Below are 20,879 nucleotides of genomic sequence, written 5' to 3' on the forward strand. Positions count from 1 at the left end.
GTTGAGAAATTTTGATCTATTGAGTTGCCTTTGATCTGTAATGCAGTTGTGATCGACTCTGTGAGAATAGAAAATCTTATTTTGTTATATCTGAAATTTATCTTTCCATTTGCTCGAGAGAGTAATAGAAATATGGTTATAAGTGATTAGCGCCGTTGTAATTAAGGTTGAAATTTAGTCACCTCTTGTTTTATGAAATTGAAAGTACATGGGTTTGTAAGAAAATCCTCAGTAATCACAGCAGCATTCTTCTCCGCTGATTAGAAGAAATAAAATTTGCAATGCAAATGGAGGATTTGGAGGGGAAAATGCTGCATAAAAGGAGATAATGATTATTTAACTCAAGTTGGGAAGTTACCTTTTTTTGTAAAATTGCATTTTTAGGATCGTGTCTATCCTGAACTGCAGCGTTTCATGGCCATGTCTGATGTTCCTTCTCTCTCTGTGGGCAAGGAGGTCCAATGGGAGAAACTGATTGCTAAAGCAGCATCAATCAGAGATATATGTAAGCAAAGGTAAGATGTCCTTAACTTGCAGAAATGTGTATTATGCTATATTATTTTGTAGTTAATTTTTTAATTGCAAGCAAGAAGCAAAGATTACATAGGATATTTGAATAAGACTATATTATTTTTTAACTCAAGTTTTCCGATTATAGCATTTAAAAATTTTTGACAATAACTTTAAGATGCAAGTATGTCTTTTCATTTCAGGTTTAGTCTTATATCTAGGTTTATGTGATTATATCCTTTTCTGGATAATAATTTAATATTGCATTACAATACATGTTATGTTTTCTATTTTTCTCTATATTAATCCCTGAAAACTAAGCAGTTACTGTAGTCATAAACTGTTCTTTCTTATATTCTTTCTATGTTATGTCTGATTCTTTTTTTTTTTTTTTTTGAGACAGAGTCTCGCTTTGTTGCCCAGGCTAGAGTGAGTGCCGTGGCGTCAGCCTAGCTCACAGCAACCTCAAACTCCTGGGCTCGAGCGATCCTTCTGCCTCAGCCTCCCGAGTAGCTGGGACTACAGGCATGCACCACCATGCCCAGCTAATTTTTTTTTTTTATATATATATCAGTTGGCCAATTAATTTCTTTCTATTTATAGTAGAGATGGGGTCTCGCTCTTGCTCAGGCTGGTTTTGAACTCCTGACCTTGAGCAATCCGCCCGCCTCGGCCTCCCAAGAGCTAGGATTACAGGCGTGAGCCACAGCGCCCGGCCTATGTCTGATTCTTATAAGTAGTTTTAGTAGGAAAAGCCTTATTTGTGATTCTTGCAGGTAATGATTAGGAATTATATCAAGTAAGGAAATGATAATGAATTTTCATGTGTGCTCTAAGCTTTTAGGAGAACATGAAGATATTAGGGAGTTGACTTTAGATTATGGATTAATAAATAGGCTAGAGGTGACAAGACTGAAATGACACAAGCAAAGCTCTACCTCCTCAGAAGTTTTTTCTTGAATGGGGTAAGGTAAAAATGTTTACAGAGCAGTAGATTAGATGCATTTGAAATAGTTGCAATCCTGCAGTTTCATATGTTGATCAGGCCACTGCACTGTAGAGTTCCTGGGAGCGTTGTTCTCACTTCTGTCAATGGCAAAAGTGTGAATGGTATTTCCTGAAGTTGTGCAATGTGTTGGCTCAGATGCTGACAACATGGATGATTCCTGTTTCAGGTAAAATCTTGGATCAAAATGTATAAGAAACTAAGCCTCGGCAGTTCTGCCTCTTGTCTAAGCTTCTGCCTTTCAACAACACAAAAATGACCTCAGTCTACAAGTTATGCATACACAAAAGGTTACATATATACATATATACATACACATGTAACCCAAGACCTGAGAGTTTGGATTTTATCAAAGTGTTGGTATGGAAAATCTCAGAGACGAAATGTTATTAGCTGACATTCTTATTTGATGTACTTAAAGCTGAGGCTCAGAAGAGGCTAAATATCAGACCAGAGTATATTGATAAGTTATTCAGTGCTCCTTTCAGTAACTACCTCAAGATCTGTCAAATTTTTCCAGTTTTGGAAAATTATTTCCCTTTGTGCAGTTTTATCGGTTGACCTTTTGTTGGAGAAAAGTATTATATCATTGAGAGGTAACAAGGAATTGCCTAACTATGAAGTTACAGGTATTTTGGGGACAGCATGATATATGTGGATTACAGAGGAAAGGAAGGGGCTGAGGATGTGTGAGTGTATCTAGTATACTGCCTGGCATAAGATAGGAGATCATTGATTTATAATTTTTATTATTTTTGTCATCATTATTGTGATAGTTGTAACCACCTTAGTATCACTACTACCATAAATCATCTGATCTCAAATCCCTGCTTTCATAGTCGGGGTAGATACCAGAGCAACTACCAGGCAGGAGTAGCTCCATCTTTACTGATGATAAGGTATGTCAGTTCTTTTCACCATTATTATAGACTTGAGTTTTTCTAAATTCAGACCATAGGATTTGTGATTGAGGGTGAATGAAATATGTTAAAAAGTATCTTCCCTTTTGGATAATACTTCTACATAAAAAAGGAACATCAAGTTGTAGCAGAAATGATCATGATGCAAATTTTTGAAGAAAAACATATGGTGTTAGTATTTGAGGGTCAACATTTAGTGGGCCAAAAGGTAAAGAAAAATGTTGGTATTTGTTATTCAAGCAAAAGGCCTGGGAGTGGTAATTACTCCTTGGCTTTAATTTTTGTTTTTAAACTATTATTTTTTATAGGCCGTATCAGCATGGTGCAGATATGTTGGCAGCTATTTCCCAGGTGCTGAATGAATGCACCAAGCCGGATCAAGCTACTCCTGCAGCCTTGGTATTACAAGGTCTTCATGCACTCTGCCAAGCTGAGGTAGGCATTTTTGAAGTGTTCTGGATAATTTTGAAGAAAATATTTTACAAGGCAAAATATGTGTGCAATAGTTAGAAAGGTTATTAGAACTTAATGGCAGAAGACTGTTACAGTAGGGAAATACCACACATAACCAAGGACATAAAAAACAATGTTTTTATTGCTTCTGTCAGTCAGTTGGGACTGGGAAGTGTCACTTAAAGGATTATATTATTTTCATAATGAATAATTCTAAACCTTGTTTTTAAACCACTTTTTAATAAAAGCTTTGAGAGAAGAAAGAATTCTATACTTTTATCTCCAAAAGGTGACCACTGTTAGCATTTTGCAGAATTTCCTTTTCATCATTTTTCCCAGACATCAACTCATTTCTGAAATTAACTTTTTTTCCTTTAACAATAGTAATTTAGTCTTACTATTTCTATAATCCATTGTTTTTTCCACCCATCCTCTGCTGTTACTGTAAGGCTCTGTAGTCAGTTGATCAATGCTTATTAACTCCTAAGAAATGCCCTGAGTTTGGCACTGACTTTTCTCATTCCATTTTGGTAAGACATCATCATTAACTGTGGTTGGTACTGAAGATAGGAAAAATGCCGCCTGATGTGGTAGAAAACATCTTTGTTTTTAGGCACTTGTGGAACTGTACTTGATAGCATTTATTAGCTGTGTGTCCTTTGACTAAACTCTGTGATCCTGTGGTTCTTCAAATGAGGATAAAATGAAATTATAAACAAAAAAGACTTAGCATAATATCTGCCCACATAGATGCTCTCTGAATATTGAACTTTCTTTTGACAAATTGGTACCAAATTGGATGTATTTGGTGCCTTCAAGGAGGTTCTAAATAATTCTTTGATCTTCCCCTGATACTCTCATAATATATGAGAGTGACTTGATTTCTTCTCCAAATAATATCCCATTCCTTCACAACTGAAGCTACTACTACTACTTTGTATACTTAAATGAGATGATTTTGGATTCTTGAATACTTAGCCCCAAATCCATTGCCCCAATCCAAACCACTGCCCACAAAGACAACTTTAAGCCTACGATTATACTGTACTGCCTAGCTTCTCACAGTCTTTTGTCCTCTAGAGTCATTGAGGCATCCATGCAGGTATTTTATTTAATAAAACCTATTTCTTATTTTGGTACCACAATGCTACTTCCTTTGCTTGATTAAAGGCATTTCTCTTTCCCATTGTGTTTTTCCCCTTACCCTCTTCTTTTTTTAACATTAATGACATCCAAATCCCCTGTAGTAGTTTTATCAAAACTCACTTTTAAGAAACTTCAACTGATATGTTGCAAATGAAATAAGAATTCAGTAAGTTGTCTTTCCAACAGTGGCAGCCAGCCACCTTAAATCCCTTTTATGACCACTTGGGCATTAATAAATAATAAAGCAATATCACAAATCAGTTAACTTCATGATGTTATAAGGAATGCTTATGTTCTTATTCCTTATTTTCCATTTGTCTTTCTTGTCTAGGAGGTAAATTACTGATGTTTACTAGAGGTGAATAAGTGTTGTATGTTTTCTTTATAGCTATTACAAATATCCTGAGTTTTGGAATTTGTTTAAACTGTGCTACTGTTAATTTTGTTAATAAAAATGTTCTTTTTTTAATGTTTGGTAATGAATAACTTTATGTTCCCTTCTAAAAAGGGAGAAATGATCTATTTCCCTTTGAGCCCTGATGGTAGTAATATATCCTTCTGTTTTGTTTAAGGCTTTCTGAGCTTTGTCTACATGTGTTCATTATTTGTGAAGCTGATGTTATTGTGTCCTGTGATGTGTGTTAAAATTGTAAAATATACTCAAATCAGCAGCTCTTGTCAGGCCGCATTTACTATAATAATTTTGGGCTAATCTTTCTTTTTTTTTGGTTTTTTTGGGGGAGACAGTGTGCTGTCCACAGAAGTCAGCATGTGTTATGTGAGCCATTTACTCTGGCTCTTCTAATCGACATCATGTATGAAGCATGATGTAGCCAAGGTTTCAAGGAGGAAAATATTCAGCATAGTTACAAATCCATTTCTCAGTGGCATTTAGTAGTGATTTGTCTATTCGTTACTCTTTAAATCATTGACTAACAAATATCAGGCATAGAGAAAGATAACCTAAATAAACGAAATAAAACAAATTAATAAGGATAAAAGAATTAATTGAGTAACCCTATCTTTATGAAAATACCTCAGTTGGGAAACTATCCAAAATTGGATTTTGCAGGGCTTTCCCAACTTTGCCCTTGTTTAATAAGTAGTGTTTTTTTTTTTTTTTTTTTTTACCTTAAGGTCAACAATGAATTCTTTGGTTTTCAAAGTCATAATTATGAAAACTGTACTTGCTTGGGTCAGATTGAGCTACAATTATTGTTGCCTAATCATTTATCCTGGCTACCAATGAAAGATAAAAAGGATTGATTCTATCTAAATGCCAACTCTGTCAAGGTAAAGATCGTGTTTCCTATATGGATTTCATTGGTGCTGCTTTAGTAAACAAGAAAACAGAGAGACAGTTCTAGGAATCATGGCTGACCTTAAAGATGAGATTGTAGTTTGGCAATTTGGAATTGGAAAAGAAAAATTTATCCTTTCCTTAATGCTATTGATATATTGATTTGGGACTTCACAAATTTGTTTTTAGGGCTGAAATTACTTTTAAAAAATTACAGCTAATATTTCTTGGATACTTGGTGCAAATATGGACATTTTGTAATATAGGGGTCGTAAAACTTCATTTTATAACAAAGACTTCATTTTATAGTGAAGAAACAAATGCTCTGGTTTTCAAAAGGTCACATGGTTTGCAGAAGTAGACCCAGGATGCTCCCAGTCTAATGCTCTTTTGTTACTTTCAGGCTTCCTTCCTTTGAAAAATGTGGGTGTTGAAAGAAGTAGTTTTATTTATCTTTAGCCTAAGGGTTTGTCATTTTCAAAGGAAAATAATTAATATTCCTGCGTTTTCTTTTCCTTTTCCATCCGGCATTTTCATCTCATCACTTTTGCTCCACCCCATTCCCATTTGTTTTGATTTTCTTACTTCTTTTTGACTTAATATAGAGTAATGGCTCTGAGAAGCAATATTCTCTGTCTTTTTTAAAAAGCAGTTTTATTGAGATATAATTCACATACAATGCAATTCATCCACTTAATGTGTATGGTCCAGTGTTTTTATGTATATTCATGGAGTTACACAGCCATCACCACAATCAATTTTAGAACATTTTCATTATCTCCTTCCCAAACTCCATACCCTTTAGCTGTCACCCCCCAATTTCCCATATTCCACATTCCCCCCAGCCCTAGGCAACCATTTAATCCACTTTCTGTCCCTATGAATTTAGCTCTTCTAGACATTTCATATAAATAGAGTCATATGGTATGATATCTTTTGTGACTAGCTTGTCTTTCACTTAACATGTTTATAGCGTTCATCCATGTCATAGCATGGGTTAGTACTTCATTTCTTTTTATGGCTGAGTAATATTCTGTATGGCTATACCACATTTTATTTATCCACTTATCAACTGGTAGACATTTTCCATTAAGGATAAGTGGATAAAGAAAATGTAGTGTGTGTGCATGTATACGTGCACACACATACCCACACAATACTATTTAGCCTTGAAAAAGGAGATCTTGACATTTGGGACAATGAGAATGAACCTAAAGGACATTATGCTAAATGAAATAAGCCAGACACAGAATGAAAAACATTGTATGATCTCACTTCTGTGTGGTATTTAAAAATAAAAATAGAGCTCAACTACATAGAAATAGAGAATAAAACATTGATTACCATGGGCAAGGGAAGGGAAGAGGAAATGGAGAAAGATAGGACAAAGGATACAAAATAGCATATATGTAGGATGAATAAGTTTATAGATCTAATATAAAACAGGATCAAAGTTAATAAAATTATATTAAAGATTTCTGTTAAATTAGATTTTAGCTGTTCTTATCACAAAACTGTACCTATGTGATATGATAGACATGTTAATTAGCTTCACTGTAGTGACCATTTTAATGTCTATTTGTATCCCATACATCATGTTGTAAACCTCAGATATAAATAATAAAATTTATTTTAAATAGTTGATGGACATTTGGATTGTTTCTATTTTGTCTGTTATGAATAATGCTGTTGTGAACATTGCATACAAGTTTTTGTGTGGGCATAAGTTTTCATTTTGGGAGGTAAATTTTTAGGAGTGGGATTGGTAGGTCATGCGCTAATTTCATGTTAAACCATTTGAGGAACTGCCAGCCTGTTTTCTAAAGTGGCTGTGCCATTTTACATTGGCACCAGCGGTGTACGAAGGTTCTGATTTCTCCACATCCTCACCTATACTTGTTATTAAATATTATGTGTTTTTTATTTTTAAACTATAGCTATCCTATTGAGTGTGAAGTGGTATCTCATTGGTTTTTATTTGCATTTTCATGATCACTAATGATATTGAGCATCTTTTTCCTATTATTTTTGGCCACTTATATTACCTTTTTGGAGAAATGGCTATTGAGAACCTTTGAATATTCTCTTCCTTATTGTTTTTAACTCCCCTGGTTAGCTAAGGTACATTTCCTTCTTGTGGTCATGATAAATAAAATGATTCTGTCCTGATGCTTCTAAGTAAGGGATACTGGGGAAGCATAGGCTTGATTCCTGGATCTTGCACTACAGAGAGCGTATGTAACCATAGAAAGATAAGATGAACCACACATATTATGTTCTTTTTTGCTACTTTGTTCACATACAACTTTTCTTTGTTTTTATATGAAATTAGCAGAATGCGTTCAGCTGGAAAACTATTAGAGATGTTTTAATAATACTTGTAGTAGTAAGCATCTGCTGATTTACTGAGTGCTTACTATATAGTTAACACGATATGCCTACTCGTTATATTTATTATCTCATTTAATTATTATGATAAAAAAAACCCATATGCGATAGGTACTATTTTCTTCTGAGAGGTTGACAGAAGTTGGATAATTGCCCCAGGTCACATAGCTAAAATGTAGAAGAGCCAGGATTTAAACACAGGTCTGTCTGAATTCAAAGCTTATGTCTTAGTCACTATGTTTTTTTGAAAAAACACACCTTTATTGAGATATATTTCACTTACTATTGTTAAGTGTCGTTGTTGGTTGTGTTTGTGTTCAGTTGACCATGTCATATTGTGTTATTGTTGGATAAATCTTTATGTGAACATGATATTTGGACTTTTTTCCTTTCTCTATTAGGTAATGCCTTACATTTAACTTTATTTAGGCTCTGACTAAAGATATGAATGAAAAGATATTTTGAGCTAAAATATATTAAATTTTAGTGTTTTCTGATCATATATTGCATATTATATTTTAAAGATGTGTTGAAGTGTTTTTATCTCACAAGGATGTTAGGTTTTTATAGCATCACTTACTTCGTATAATAGAAAAAAGTATCCTTCAATAGCCTCTTACAAAACCATTTTCATTTTTTCATAGCCCTTCTCATTGTATTTTCTATACACATGTATACTTTACAAAATTTTCATCTTCTCTATTTATTTTACGTTTTGCTAAAAAGATTTTTGATGTTGCTATAATACATATTTTAATGGCTTAATTACTTTCCATTGAGTGAACAATTTTGCAATTAATCAAATTTATCATTGATTAGATTTTTAAATTGCTTCCCATTTTTCTTTATAACTGTCAAAAAAATACATATGTAAAGTTTTTCCTTTCTTTTGCATTATTTTCTTAGACTAGATATTTTGGAATTTTAAAGATATTTATATGATCTCATTAAATATTTACTTTATTTATTAGTAACTTTCCATGTTTACCTGAGCATGAGGGATGGAATGTAGCCATTTGTATCCAAGTTTCTGGCAATATTATTTGTTACTAGAGAAAATAGTTCAATTGTGTCATCACTATAATGATTGATTCCAGGGCATTATTTCTTCTTGTTATGACCATTCTACTTGTTATTGTGAGCCAGAATCCTTTTTGTCCAAACATTACAGACTATCCTAAAGGAAAGGTCTAAACTAAATATTTTTTCCTCGCAGTGAATTTGCCCTATGGAGATTTGAGTTTTGGGCTTTGGAGAATGATGAATACAAGAGGGTATATGTGTGTGTGTGAGAATTTATCCATTATAAACATTTAAGTAAAAGTTGTAAAAAATTAAATATGTTCTTGATTAGTTTTGTTTTTAAGTCATGTGTGTATTGTTATGAGTGTTTTAAAAGATGTTTTTGAAACTCATAATCTAGGACTCTTATTTAAATTCATGCTCTAGCTTTAAAAACATTTTTTTTCCTTTTTTTATTTGACATTTAAAAAAAATGAGATTGTTATTGTTTTGCCCTAGAGGTAGGTGGGTTTATATTTGTAAGTATACAAGGGATCCTGTTTATATCATCATAATCTCATAAAGGTTGTTGCTTGTTCCAGAAGATGTTCAAATAGAAGGGTTGGTGGCTTTTCAGAAGTGTTCTGCCAGTTGTCATTTATTCATTCTCTGACAAGCAGAGATGGTGAGGAGAGTACAGCTTCCCCTTCAAACCCTGTCTACTGCAACAGCAAACAGGAGGCAAAGATTCCTTAGGTAGAATGAACAAAGTGTTAACCTTAAAATAAAATATTGGAAACTCGAGCCTGGCCATGCAAGTCTCTCTGGTTATAAAAGTTTATGAGACATTTTCAGCCTTCTAGGAGCTCACAGTCTAGTAGGGAAGAGCATTGTGTTAAATACACTAACTATATTTAAAATTCAGAAATAGTTCAGAGGAGAGATATAAGACACGTCACAGAATACTTATTCAGATCTCAGGCAGCACCCTCAGGTGGCAGAGGGAAAGAAGACTTGAGACTGGAGCGGAGAGGCTCAGTGGCTCACCTCTACCTTTCTTTCTTCTTTCTCTCTTTATGTAAACTGTGGTATTGAGATATAGTTCCTGTATTATACTGTTCACCCTTCTGTAGTGCATAATTCAATGGCTTTTAGAATACTCAGAGTTGTAAAAATACTATAATCAATTTCAGAACCTTTCCATTATCTCAAAAACAAAACAAAACAAAACAAAACCCTATACCTCTTAAGCATTACATCCCAATCCTCCCATACCTACCAGCCCTAGAGAACCATTAATCTACTTTCTGTCTTTATAGAGTTGCCTTCCTGGGTATTTTGTATAAATGGAATCATATAATATGTGGCCTTTTGTGATTGGCTTTTCAATTAGCAAAATGTTTTCAAGGTTCATTCATGTTGTAGTATGTGTCAGTAGTAAATTTCTTTTTATGGTTGAGTAATATTGCATTGTATGGCTATATCAAATTTTATTTATGCATTCATCAGTTGATGAACATTTGGATTGTGTCCATTTTTTTTGTTTATTATAAATAATGGCGCACTGAGCATTCATGTACATGTTTTTGTGTAGGCATATGTTTCATTTTTCTTGGCTAATATCTAAGAGTGGAATTGCTGGGTCATACGATAACTCTGTTTAACCATTTGAGGAACTGCCAGACTGTTTTCCAAAGCAGCTGTTTTACATTCCCACTGACATGTACACTTGTCTTCTATTCTCCCCAAATAATGCAGATACTCCTAGGAAGGCATTACCATTGAAGCATTATTAGTTATTACCTTCATTCTTACTCAAAACTAAAGTGTAGATGATGTGAATATCAATTAAAAATAAGAATATAATAGTTCATATTCTGTCATATAGATGCGTTGCCAGGAAAGTAGCGGTTCGCTGGCCAGTTGTTTCTTTCTGGCTTTTTTCTAGGGTATTTTTGATTTGCCATTCAAAATGATTTCATTGCCAATTGCCAGCCCTTGTCTTAATAGGTGTCATCTTTTTCATCTTATTTAAAAAATATATATATATTGTGTATTGTGTAACGTATTGGATCAAATAAAATATATCCAAAATAATTTCACATCTTTTTACTTTTTTTTAGAAGTGATTACTAGAAAATTTAAAAGTGTACATGTGGCCCACATTATATTTCCTTGATCTCTGTCTTGACTGGGGTAGTGATTATATGTGTATGTTTGTCAGATTTCATCAAATTGTACAATTACGATCTGGTCTTTTTGCATTACGTTATTTTACCTCCATGAAAAAATTATAAAAGCTACTTTTTTTTCATTCCAGTTACTATAGTTGCCATTTGATGTCCATTATGTCCATATTAAAGTTTGTAATAATCTTGTAATGTAGGTGATGATCATTAAGTAACACATCCAAATTAGCATGAAATAAGTGGTAACATGGAGATTTGGATGCCCTTTTGTTTGACTATAATTCTTGTGCTTTTCCTACTCTATCATGTGGGTTTACTAATTGTGCTAAAAGTATGAGTGTATTTTGGGAAGCATTTAAGTTTTGCTCCTTTAACCATTGATTGATTTCCTAACCTGTGCTTGGAGTGGCAGTGAGTGAGTCATAGTATTTCTGAAAGAGAATTCTGTAACTGCATAGGAATCAAGTAACATTGCTTACTGGTGTTTCAAGGAGGAAAAAGAACTTCCAGTCTGAACAAATTGCTCAGGGTTTGAGAAGAAGCAGCTTATGGTTGTGTGCAGAAATGAAAAACAATACATTCTTTTGAAAAAGAGGGCTCATTTACTTTTAACATTTTCTCAAAGTCTTGAGATGGGAATGTGAGGCTGTGCTAGCCCTGTGTTTTCTTAATCAGCTGTGAGTCTGTTGTAGCAAAAATTAATAGGCGTTGCAGGATCATGAAGAAAAGCTCTTTCATCTTGCCCAGCTCCAAGAGGGTGTTATATTTTCAAAGCCTAGTATTGTACGATTGAGCAATAGATAAGGGGATGGGGTGGCCTTTCCTGGGGATTCTTGACCGCTGGAAGAGTTCATTTCAGGCCATTTGTCACAGCAGTGATTTCCCCGGAAATACCTCGTGCCAAGGTTATGTTTTGGCTATTCTATCCCTTTTTATTTATTTACTTTCTGAAATCATGGTGGCAGATAGTTGTCCCTGCCCTCTCCCATCATCCTAACCCTTTGTCTAGGGACTCCTTCAGAGCACCATGGGGTGGCAGCTATTTTCAATGGGACTCAGCAGGTTTGGAAGGTTTTAGGGAGTTACTGTGTTATATAAATGGCCAATAGAAATGCTGCATTTTGTTTAAGCATTTTTTTTTTTAGCGTGATAAATATAATTTAATATGGAAATGTGATCCATTGTCTGACGGCAGGTTTTCTCAGCTGTGTACAGTAAGGCTTCTGTCGCCTACTGTGGATTCAGTATTTATTACACTCTGGAACCTCTTTTGTTGTTCTTAGGTTTTGTTTGTGGGGACTTTTAAAGGTGAATTGCCTGTCTAACCTTGCAGAAGAGTTGATTAAGTTTAATTTGCTATGCATTAGAGAATGAATTTGCTGGTCTTTTAGAACTGAGCACTACGTTATTTGTAGTTAGAGCATGTTTTTTGATGCCTTCAGTTCTTCCTAGGCATGGAAACTCTTTTTGTACATTTGTTGAGTCTTTTTCCATGCTGAGTTTTTATATACTACACAATGACTCTGTGCAGTCAAAAGTTGTAGTTTGGCCTTATTTTTAACTTTAAAAGGACAGCAGGAACTTACCTTTTATTAACATTTACTTTGTCACGCTGCAAGTAGATTTTTAAATGTGGTTTTTCATTTTTGAAGTAAAATTTTAACTGTTATGTTTGTATAATGGAATGCCATTCATTACACACAAGCCATGTGTGAAAAGTGTGGGGAAACAAAATAAGGTTTTGGTTTTTTTTTTTTTTTTAAATAGAAAAGAATTTGTAATAGCTTCCTACTATTCTTTGATTGTTTTATTTTTTTACAAAAAAGTATTTGGAGATCATGGAAAGTTGAGTGCTATATCAAAACTCATAATAAGAAAATTTAAAATTGAGGTCTTAAAATTTTATCACGTCCTATTTTTGCTTGTATCCTTCAGTCCTCTTTATCATTCCTAGACTTCTTATTATCTTTTAAGACGCTTTACTCTGAAAAATTTACCATCTGCACTTACTACATTTAGGATCTCCCTCTGTCCCCTGTACTTTAATGCTTTTTCTTTTGCTTATTTTGTTTTTAAAGGTTTTTTTTGTATGAAAGTTTTCTCCCTTAAATCAGAATCATGGTTCCTGAGGATTATTAGCCAACGTGAGTAGTCTGTGACCGAACATGTCCAGCCGTGAGTTTCCGGCTCTCAGTCACAAACTGAGGGCATTCTTTAAAAGATCAAACGAATTGGACACTGGGAGGGTTTTAATGATGCCAGTTAACATCAGAGGAGCTGGGCTCAGTGGTTGCAAATTGTGCTCATCTGAATAAATGCCACTGAGCTGGAAATAATGACACGACTAAAATGATGCTAATTGTGTGCCATTCTACCATTCCAGTGAATAAAAATATATTGGTTTAAGCTTATACCGGGGTAGGTTTTTCTTTGGGGGGTAAATGGGGACATGGAGTGTAGAGAGGGAATCATTGAAGGAGGGCAGTAGACTAAATGACATTAATGTTTTGAAAGGGTTTTGAATTTTGAGATCTGATTGAAAGCATTATTTTGGTACCTTCCAAGAAATTTAACATGTCTATTTTAAAAAACATTTCATTCAGCATATACTCTCAAATCACCTAGAATTAAATGTTTATAAAAATTTGTGTTATTATCTGTGGTGCTTAAACTCATTTACATGCTGTATAAACAAACATGTCCATAAAAAAGGAGTATCTCATCTTCTCCTTGCCAAGATAAAATATCGCCAAGAGATTCATTTCTAGAAACACTAGTGATTCCAGATTAGACTAGATCTAGGTTAGATGAATAAAATCACATACATTGCAGTTGTTAGTGAATGGAAATTAACTTGCTTAAGAGATATTTGGAATTAAAACAGTTAAGACTTTGCTAGGTCTTTTCATAGGTGCATAATTTCTCCCAGTGCCTCACTAGCATGCATGTAAACCCAGAAATAGTATTTAAAGAAAGTAATACATGCATTTCCTTTTAAAAGTTGTTTATTTTTAAGTTTGAGAGACTTTATAGTTGAACAGAAAAAGATTTCTTAGAGTTCGTGGACTGTACTATTACTTGGATGTCATTCTAAAGCCTTTTTCATGTTTTGAGTATACATTATCTTTTGTGATTTAGATGACTTCATACCATATAAGCCTTGTTTTCTGTTTTTTTCAAGCTTTATTAAAAGCTGGGCTTATTTCTTCTCACAATAGCATGGTGGAATGTATTATGCCTTACATTCTAAATTCAGCAGTAATGAGTAAGATATTCTCTGGGGGCCCATTCTGTTTGCTTCAGAGCCATGGCACACTGCCTCTACTTATGTAAATTGTTATTTGAGCAATTTACTTGCTTAAACAATTGACAAGGTCATATGACTTTGATCTGAAATGGTAGAATTGCAGGTCAAACAAAATGATGTCATTGACCCTGTTTCATTTATGTTACCCTTGTAACTTCAATCAGAGTGTATTTCCTTCTATTTTACTTGTTTGGCTCAGCTACTCTGTCCATGTTATGAACTTAATAGAAAAATGAATGGCAGTGACTTCCAGTGTGTAGAGTAGGGTCTTCAAAAGTTTGTGGATATTTTAGGCTACTTAAATTAGAATCTCTAGAGATGAAGCCTTGATGTTCTGTTTTTTAATGAGTTCCCCAACGACTTTGATGTGTAGTGAAGTTTGGGACCATTGTCAAGGGCAGCAGTCTCTAAAGTGGTTTGTGTGTAAGCCTGCCCATGGGGTATGGGGAGAAAATATTAGAATATTTCTTATATGTCTTTAATCTTAGAAAGAGAGAGAAATTAAGCTTTACTAATTCAATATATGGATTGGTGGTTTCCTTACTAGCACTTGCATCAGAGGATCATGTGTCACTTATGGTAGCCAGATATCCAAGGAAGAGTGGGGGTCCCACAATAAAGACTGGTTGCAGCACCATCTCTGTGTTAGAATATTGCAATCCTGGTAGTTTATGCATATTAGTTAAATGAATTTAATGTGTGTGTGTATACACATATATATTTTCATCACTTTATTAGCCATGCTGATAGTTGTAAGGTTTATCTATAGCACTGTTAACTTTGACTTTATGCAATTCCGTTATTCCTTTATGTTATACTTAAACATAACTATACACAAATTACTTATGTATTTTTTGAGCTATGTAATAACTTTTTTCTGACAACAGTGTCTTTAAAAATAACTCAGCTTTATTAAGATATAATTTTCATATTATAAGTTTACTGTACAGTAAAATGTATAATTCAGTGTTTTATAGTATATTCACAAAGTTGTGCATTGATCACCACGATTAAACTCTAGAATGTTTTCATCATTCTAGACTGAATAATGGTCCCCAAATATATCCAGGTCCTAATCTCAGGAACCTGTAAATATTACCCTATATGGCGAAGGAGGCTTTCAAGATGTGATTAGATTAAGGCTTTTAAGGCAGGGCAATTACCCTGGATTATCTGGGTGGTGCCCCAGTTCCTTGAGAAGTTAAACATACAGTTATACTATATGACCCAGAAAGCCCATTCCTAAGGATATACACCAGAGAAATGAAAAGAATGTCCACATAAAAACCTGTACACAAATATTCGTAGCAGTATTATTCATAATAGCCCAACAGTAGAAACAACCCAGATGTTCACTAGCCAACTGATATAGTTTGTGTTTGTATTTATTTGCTAATGTTTATTCCTTCAACTAAAATTTATGCCTATTGTGCATAAGGCATTATTAGATGTTAGAGATACAATAATATAAAGGGCAGATTTTTTTAGTTGTTAATTTGATAATGAAGTTAATGTGGAGAGTTTATTGACTGAATTCTGTTCCTTTTTTGTGAAATTTTCTTACCCCTTAGGTTTGTGTCCTTCTCTTTGCCTCATGGCATCTTTCTACATTCGAGCATCATAACTTACCATAAATGTTCATTTTTGTTTCTGTGTTCCTGTGAGCTACTTGGGGGGCATAATCCCTTTTAATCATCTCTTACCCTAGCCCTTAACAGAGGGTTTAACTTATTAGGAGACTTCAGTGCCTGCTTGTTTATGAGATATTTTTAATTGTCCAGAGAAGTTCTGATTTCACATTTTATTGTCTCAATCAATTTCTACTTTTTAGACTCTTCAAATTTAAAATTTTTTTATTACATAGCACATGTTGCTCAAAAATCAGAAAATATGGATTAGCAGAATTACAGACAAAAAACATTGCCCATGATGTCACTATCCAGAGATAACTCTGATAATAATTTGTCATATATAATTTCATACCATTTTCTGTACATGTATATTTTCATATATACTTTATATATAGATATTTTAAAAATATAGATTTTTAAATATACAGATATTGTAAAAAATGAGCTTATACTGAACATTTTATAGTATAACCTGATTTCTTTCTTCTTAATATATTATTTGTATCTTTTCCTGGCAAAAAAAAATATATATATATTATATATTTAGTGGATACATGGTATGTCATTGTACATTGCATGTATTGTCCTTTTACCAGTCCTTATTGATAATTTGTAGGATTGTTTCCAGTTTTTCCCTAGTTTGTACACTGCTGCAATGATCATCCTCAGAGCAAAACCTTAGCACCTTTCTCTTATTGTTTTCTTATGATAAATTTTTAGAAATGGAGTTGCCGGTCCAAGGGTATATAATTACCATCTACAAAGATTTTTCCCATTTGAACTCCTACCTGTAGGAACACTGCTTTCCGTATACTCTCCTATATCCCATATGTATGTAGGATATAAATTTTTTGTATGTCTTGATATTTGTCTTGGAAAACATGGTTGACCATTGTAACAGAATTCCTGGTATTTCAGTTACGTTCTAAATGTGAGCCCTGTGAAAATGCTAACATAAGTTGGCATTATTGATGATTTGGTTATAGTCACCTGAGGATAAACTATATTAAGCATTGAAATAAGTGAGAAATACAAGGAAATTACACTTTCGTTATTACTTTTTGCAATAGAAATTTACATTTACTTTTTTATAGTTTGGGGATAGGGAATTATGATAAGGAGGCCTCAGACCCCTTACACACTCAAGTAAACACTTCTGGGCATCCTGCAGGGATTCCAGGCTAGAACGTGTCTGTCAGTCATCCTATTGGCGTGCTATCCCTCAGCCACGTGTGCCCTGTCTGTTCACCTGTTGCTGTTCTCAGGATTCTGAGGTTTGAAACCCAGAAGTCACTGCAGAGAAATGCATACTCCTTATTCCTATGTGAAGTTTCTCTGCCCAATTTTGCCTCTTTCCTTTCCTGCAGGTTAGGCTGCACAGAGTCAAAGGAAACTTCCAATTACTTCTAGTAAACTTCCTTTATTTCTCTTTCTTAAACCCAGAGCCAAACTAGATGGAAGCAGCCAGCTCCCTGGTGCTCTTCTTTCTCTTTTGCTGGACTTTGTTAGCTTCAGCCCCAGACTGTTTTAGTACCCAGAAGTGTACTGTGTAAGAGTGAGGATTAAAGAGAGTGAAGGAGAAATGAGAGCTTTTAAAATCCCTTCACTTCTTTCACTTGGCCTGGGAGCCTTCTCCAAACAATATTGTTGGAATTTTAAGGCAAGTACAGCTGGCACTATTAGATGAATCAGATGCCAGATGAATACCCTAGGTTATCAAAGCTCAGCCGATTCTAGAAAAGGTGTTGATTAATGTAGGAAGTTGAGTGATGGCCATGGAAGTTGAATTTTGATGACATACAACCAGCCTAGTGCTGAAAATGGGTGGTAGACCAATGTCTGGTTCGTCTTTGGAAAATTACCTAAGTTAAAGAATTAAAAACAGAATGTAATCTTAATACTGATGCCAAGAGCAAACATTTCAACGCTTACCGATTGCCAAGTACTATGCTAAGCCTTTTTACAAGAATCTTCACAGTAACCTTGTAAGATTGATATTAATATTACCTTTCATTTTGCAGATGAGGAAACAGAAGGTCTCACAGCTACTTAGTGGCACTTGCAAGGTTCTTGATTTCTCTGATGCCAAAACATCTGTTCCCTTGGTGTCAAGTAGGACTATACTAAATCTAAACTTTTTTGGTAAAGAGCTTCGAGTTAAAATTTATATATAATATAATTCACATGTTTAAAGTGTACAGTTCAATGGTTTTTATTATATTCATTGATCACCACAGTCAAATTTGGGACATTTTTGTCATCTCCCCCCCAAAAAAAGAAACTCTGCACTCCTTAGCTATCATCCCCAATGCTTTCATCTGCCCCCTGCCCCAGCCCTACACAGTCAATAATCTACTTTTTGTCTCTACAAATTTGCCTGTTTGTGATATTTTACATAAATGGGATCATATAATGTGTGATGTTTTGTGGCTGGCTCCTTTCACATAGGTTTTTCTTTCAAGGTTCATCCATGTTATAGTGTGTTAATCTAAATTATTATAATGCTAGTGTCTATTATTTTATTTGAGACCCTGCATGGAGCTCTTCAGTCTACCTGCTCAGATTTTTTTTTAAGCTTTGTGCAGTATTATTCTCCTGGTGTGTGTTTATGGATTGTGTAATTACTACCACCTATACATTTAGTTGTTAAAACAAGAATAATTAATCCCTGGCTTATGCTTTGGGGAAAGGAAGGGTAATAATCATGCCTGGCAATAAGAGTGTATAAAATATCCTTAGAATCATATTAGGTTTCCCATGTATGGTAGAAGAGGTTTGGCTCTGTTTTATAAAATAAGAACAGCTGTAGTAAATGTCTAAGTTCTCTGTAAAACAAAACTTAAGTGAGTGGATAGAAAAAACATAAATGTCAGCTCTTATGAAAGATTGATCAATTCGCTAAATGTCATTTTTAAAATATAATTTCAGATGTCACATGAAAATAAGCTTTATGTAAATTATAGGGAAGTGAGCCAAATCAAATTAATTTTAATTTAGAACAATGATTAAGGATTAAATTCATAAAATGAGTCTATCTATTTTTTTAAAGTAGGACTCAAGTATTCTATCTATATGGTGGGAAAGTCAGAAACTGTGCAGTTTGGGGGCCAAGGGAAAAGTTCCTCTTTACCCACTGAAAGGTTCACTAAAAATCACTGACAAAAAGGCAGATTAATAGGAGAAAAGGCATACAAATTTATTTGATCATGGTTTTACATGACATGGGACCCTTCAGAATGAAGACCCAGAGATACAGGGAAGCTGTCCATTTTTATGCTTAAGTTCAACAAAATACAGATAGCCATGTAGAAATAGAGCAGAGAAAAAGATTGTGATCTAATGCTAACAGACTGAGTAGGGAAACTCAGCAAGGCCTTTCTGGTTAGATTCTTTTGGCCTGTCTGTGCAGCATTACTTCCTGCTGGGTAAGGGGCAGGACCCTCTCTGGAATGGGGTCTTATGATTTACAATCAACAAGGTAGGTCAGATAATTTCTTTATGGCCAGTTTTTATTCAGAAATAGCGGTGGGGGAAAAGTTAAGAGTAATATTTTTTAGGTTTTATGGGTGGCCTTGGGGAAAAGGGGTTCTGATTTGTATGACCTACCTTAGGGAAGAGGGATTTTAATTTCTATGGCTAGCCTCTGGGGAGAATGAAGGGCCAGAGACAGGAGGGTGGGCGAAGATCAGAGAGAGGTGCTTCTCAGGCTTTCATTTTGGGGTATTGTTTTCTGAGACCCTGTAGGAAGAAGAAAAGAAGATTAAAAGTCAACTATAAACTACAGAGATAACCACTGTGTATATGTAATGAAAAAGAGATCATACTATGTACATCCTGTTTTTATATGCACAATCTATTTTTTCAGCCAGAAGTTTATGAGTGCACCATGTCATGTTGCAAATCCACTTCTGACATCTAATTGAATGAACACGTGGCTTACTGAATGAATTTTCTGTTGTGGGATACTTAAGTTGCTTTCTCTTATTATGAGTTTTTTTGTAAATCACAACATGATAAATATTTTTGTATCTTAATCTTTGCAAGGGGCTTTATTATTTAGCAGATTTGCATTTCTAATGCAAATTGACAATGATGAGATTTGCAAAACAGTTGAGGAAAAACAAGCATTATCTTCTTATACTCTTAATTTTATAATAAGCAGTTTAAACAGTGGTTTATTTTTAATTTGGAAAAATAAAAAGATTTTATTAATGGCAAAACCAATAGACTTTTCTCATACTTCCTTCACTTTTCTTGAGTGAAAACAGTCATGAAAAGCTTTCCTTATATAATCTTATTCTTCTCCTGAACTTTCGGGCCCTCTACTTGATTCTTCTACTTTGGTAACTTTTCTTCTTGGTGCTCTTTGTTTCCTCATCTTTTTAATGTTTTTTCCCACAGGAGATGGACTCTTTTGGAAATTAACAATCTATCCTCTCCTCTCTCCAAGCAGTTGCAGTGTGCTTTCTTGAAACATTTTTGTTTTTCAACCATTGCTATAGTAGAGATACTTTTCTGGGATATTCTAATATAGTTAATCAATTGCAATATAGACTTCTGAGAATAATTTAACCAACATCAATAGCTTACTCACACTTGTGGAGTTTTTACATACAATTTTAATTTTGAACTCTTTAGTGTTTGCTTAGGAGGGCTTTGGATTTGTTGTGCTCTTAAGAGACTTGGGTCCAAAGAGTTAGCATCTGTAATTTGCAGCAAACAATTCTTTAAAGCCATGGTCTACAAACTGGAGTACATGGAGAATGTGAAGACTTTCTAAGGGACAGTCATGTTCATTTTAAGTAAATCCATTTCCAGGTCTTCAACTTCACTGTCTTTTCTTCACTAACATTTATCTGCCTGAGGTTATACTGTTTCTCCTTTCCTAACTCTTTTTTCATAATTACCTCTTTTCTACTCTCCAAAAGAAAGCCATATCTTATAAATCTTGCTGGGTTCGTTGCTTTAAAGTGTAAAAACTCTAGGGCATGAAACAAAAGACAATTCAAAATATTGATTTTGGGGAA

At 34.2% G+C, this 20,879-nt stretch overlaps 1 protein-coding gene across 2 annotated transcripts in view; it reads left to right on the forward strand.

The window, feature by feature from the left end:
- Positions 1-20,879, forward strand: part of FOCAD (focadhesin) — a 265,358-nt gene that overhangs the window by 121,846 nt on the left and 122,633 nt on the right. For both annotated transcript variants that reach the window (XM_076008775.1, XM_012769776.3), the window contains exons 14-15: positions 385-515; positions 2,745-2,871. In XM_076008775.1, coding sequence (XP_075864890.1) covers positions 385-515; positions 2,745-2,871 — 258 coding nt within the window. The remainder of the gene's footprint in view (positions 1-384; positions 516-2,744; positions 2,872-20,879) is intronic.

Source organism: Microcebus murinus, chromosome 12 (assembly GCF_040939455.1).
Source record: "Microcebus murinus isolate Inina chromosome 12, M.murinus_Inina_mat1.0, whole genome shotgun sequence".
Lineage (NCBI taxonomy): Eukaryota > Metazoa > Chordata > Mammalia > Primates > Cheirogaleidae > Microcebus > Microcebus murinus.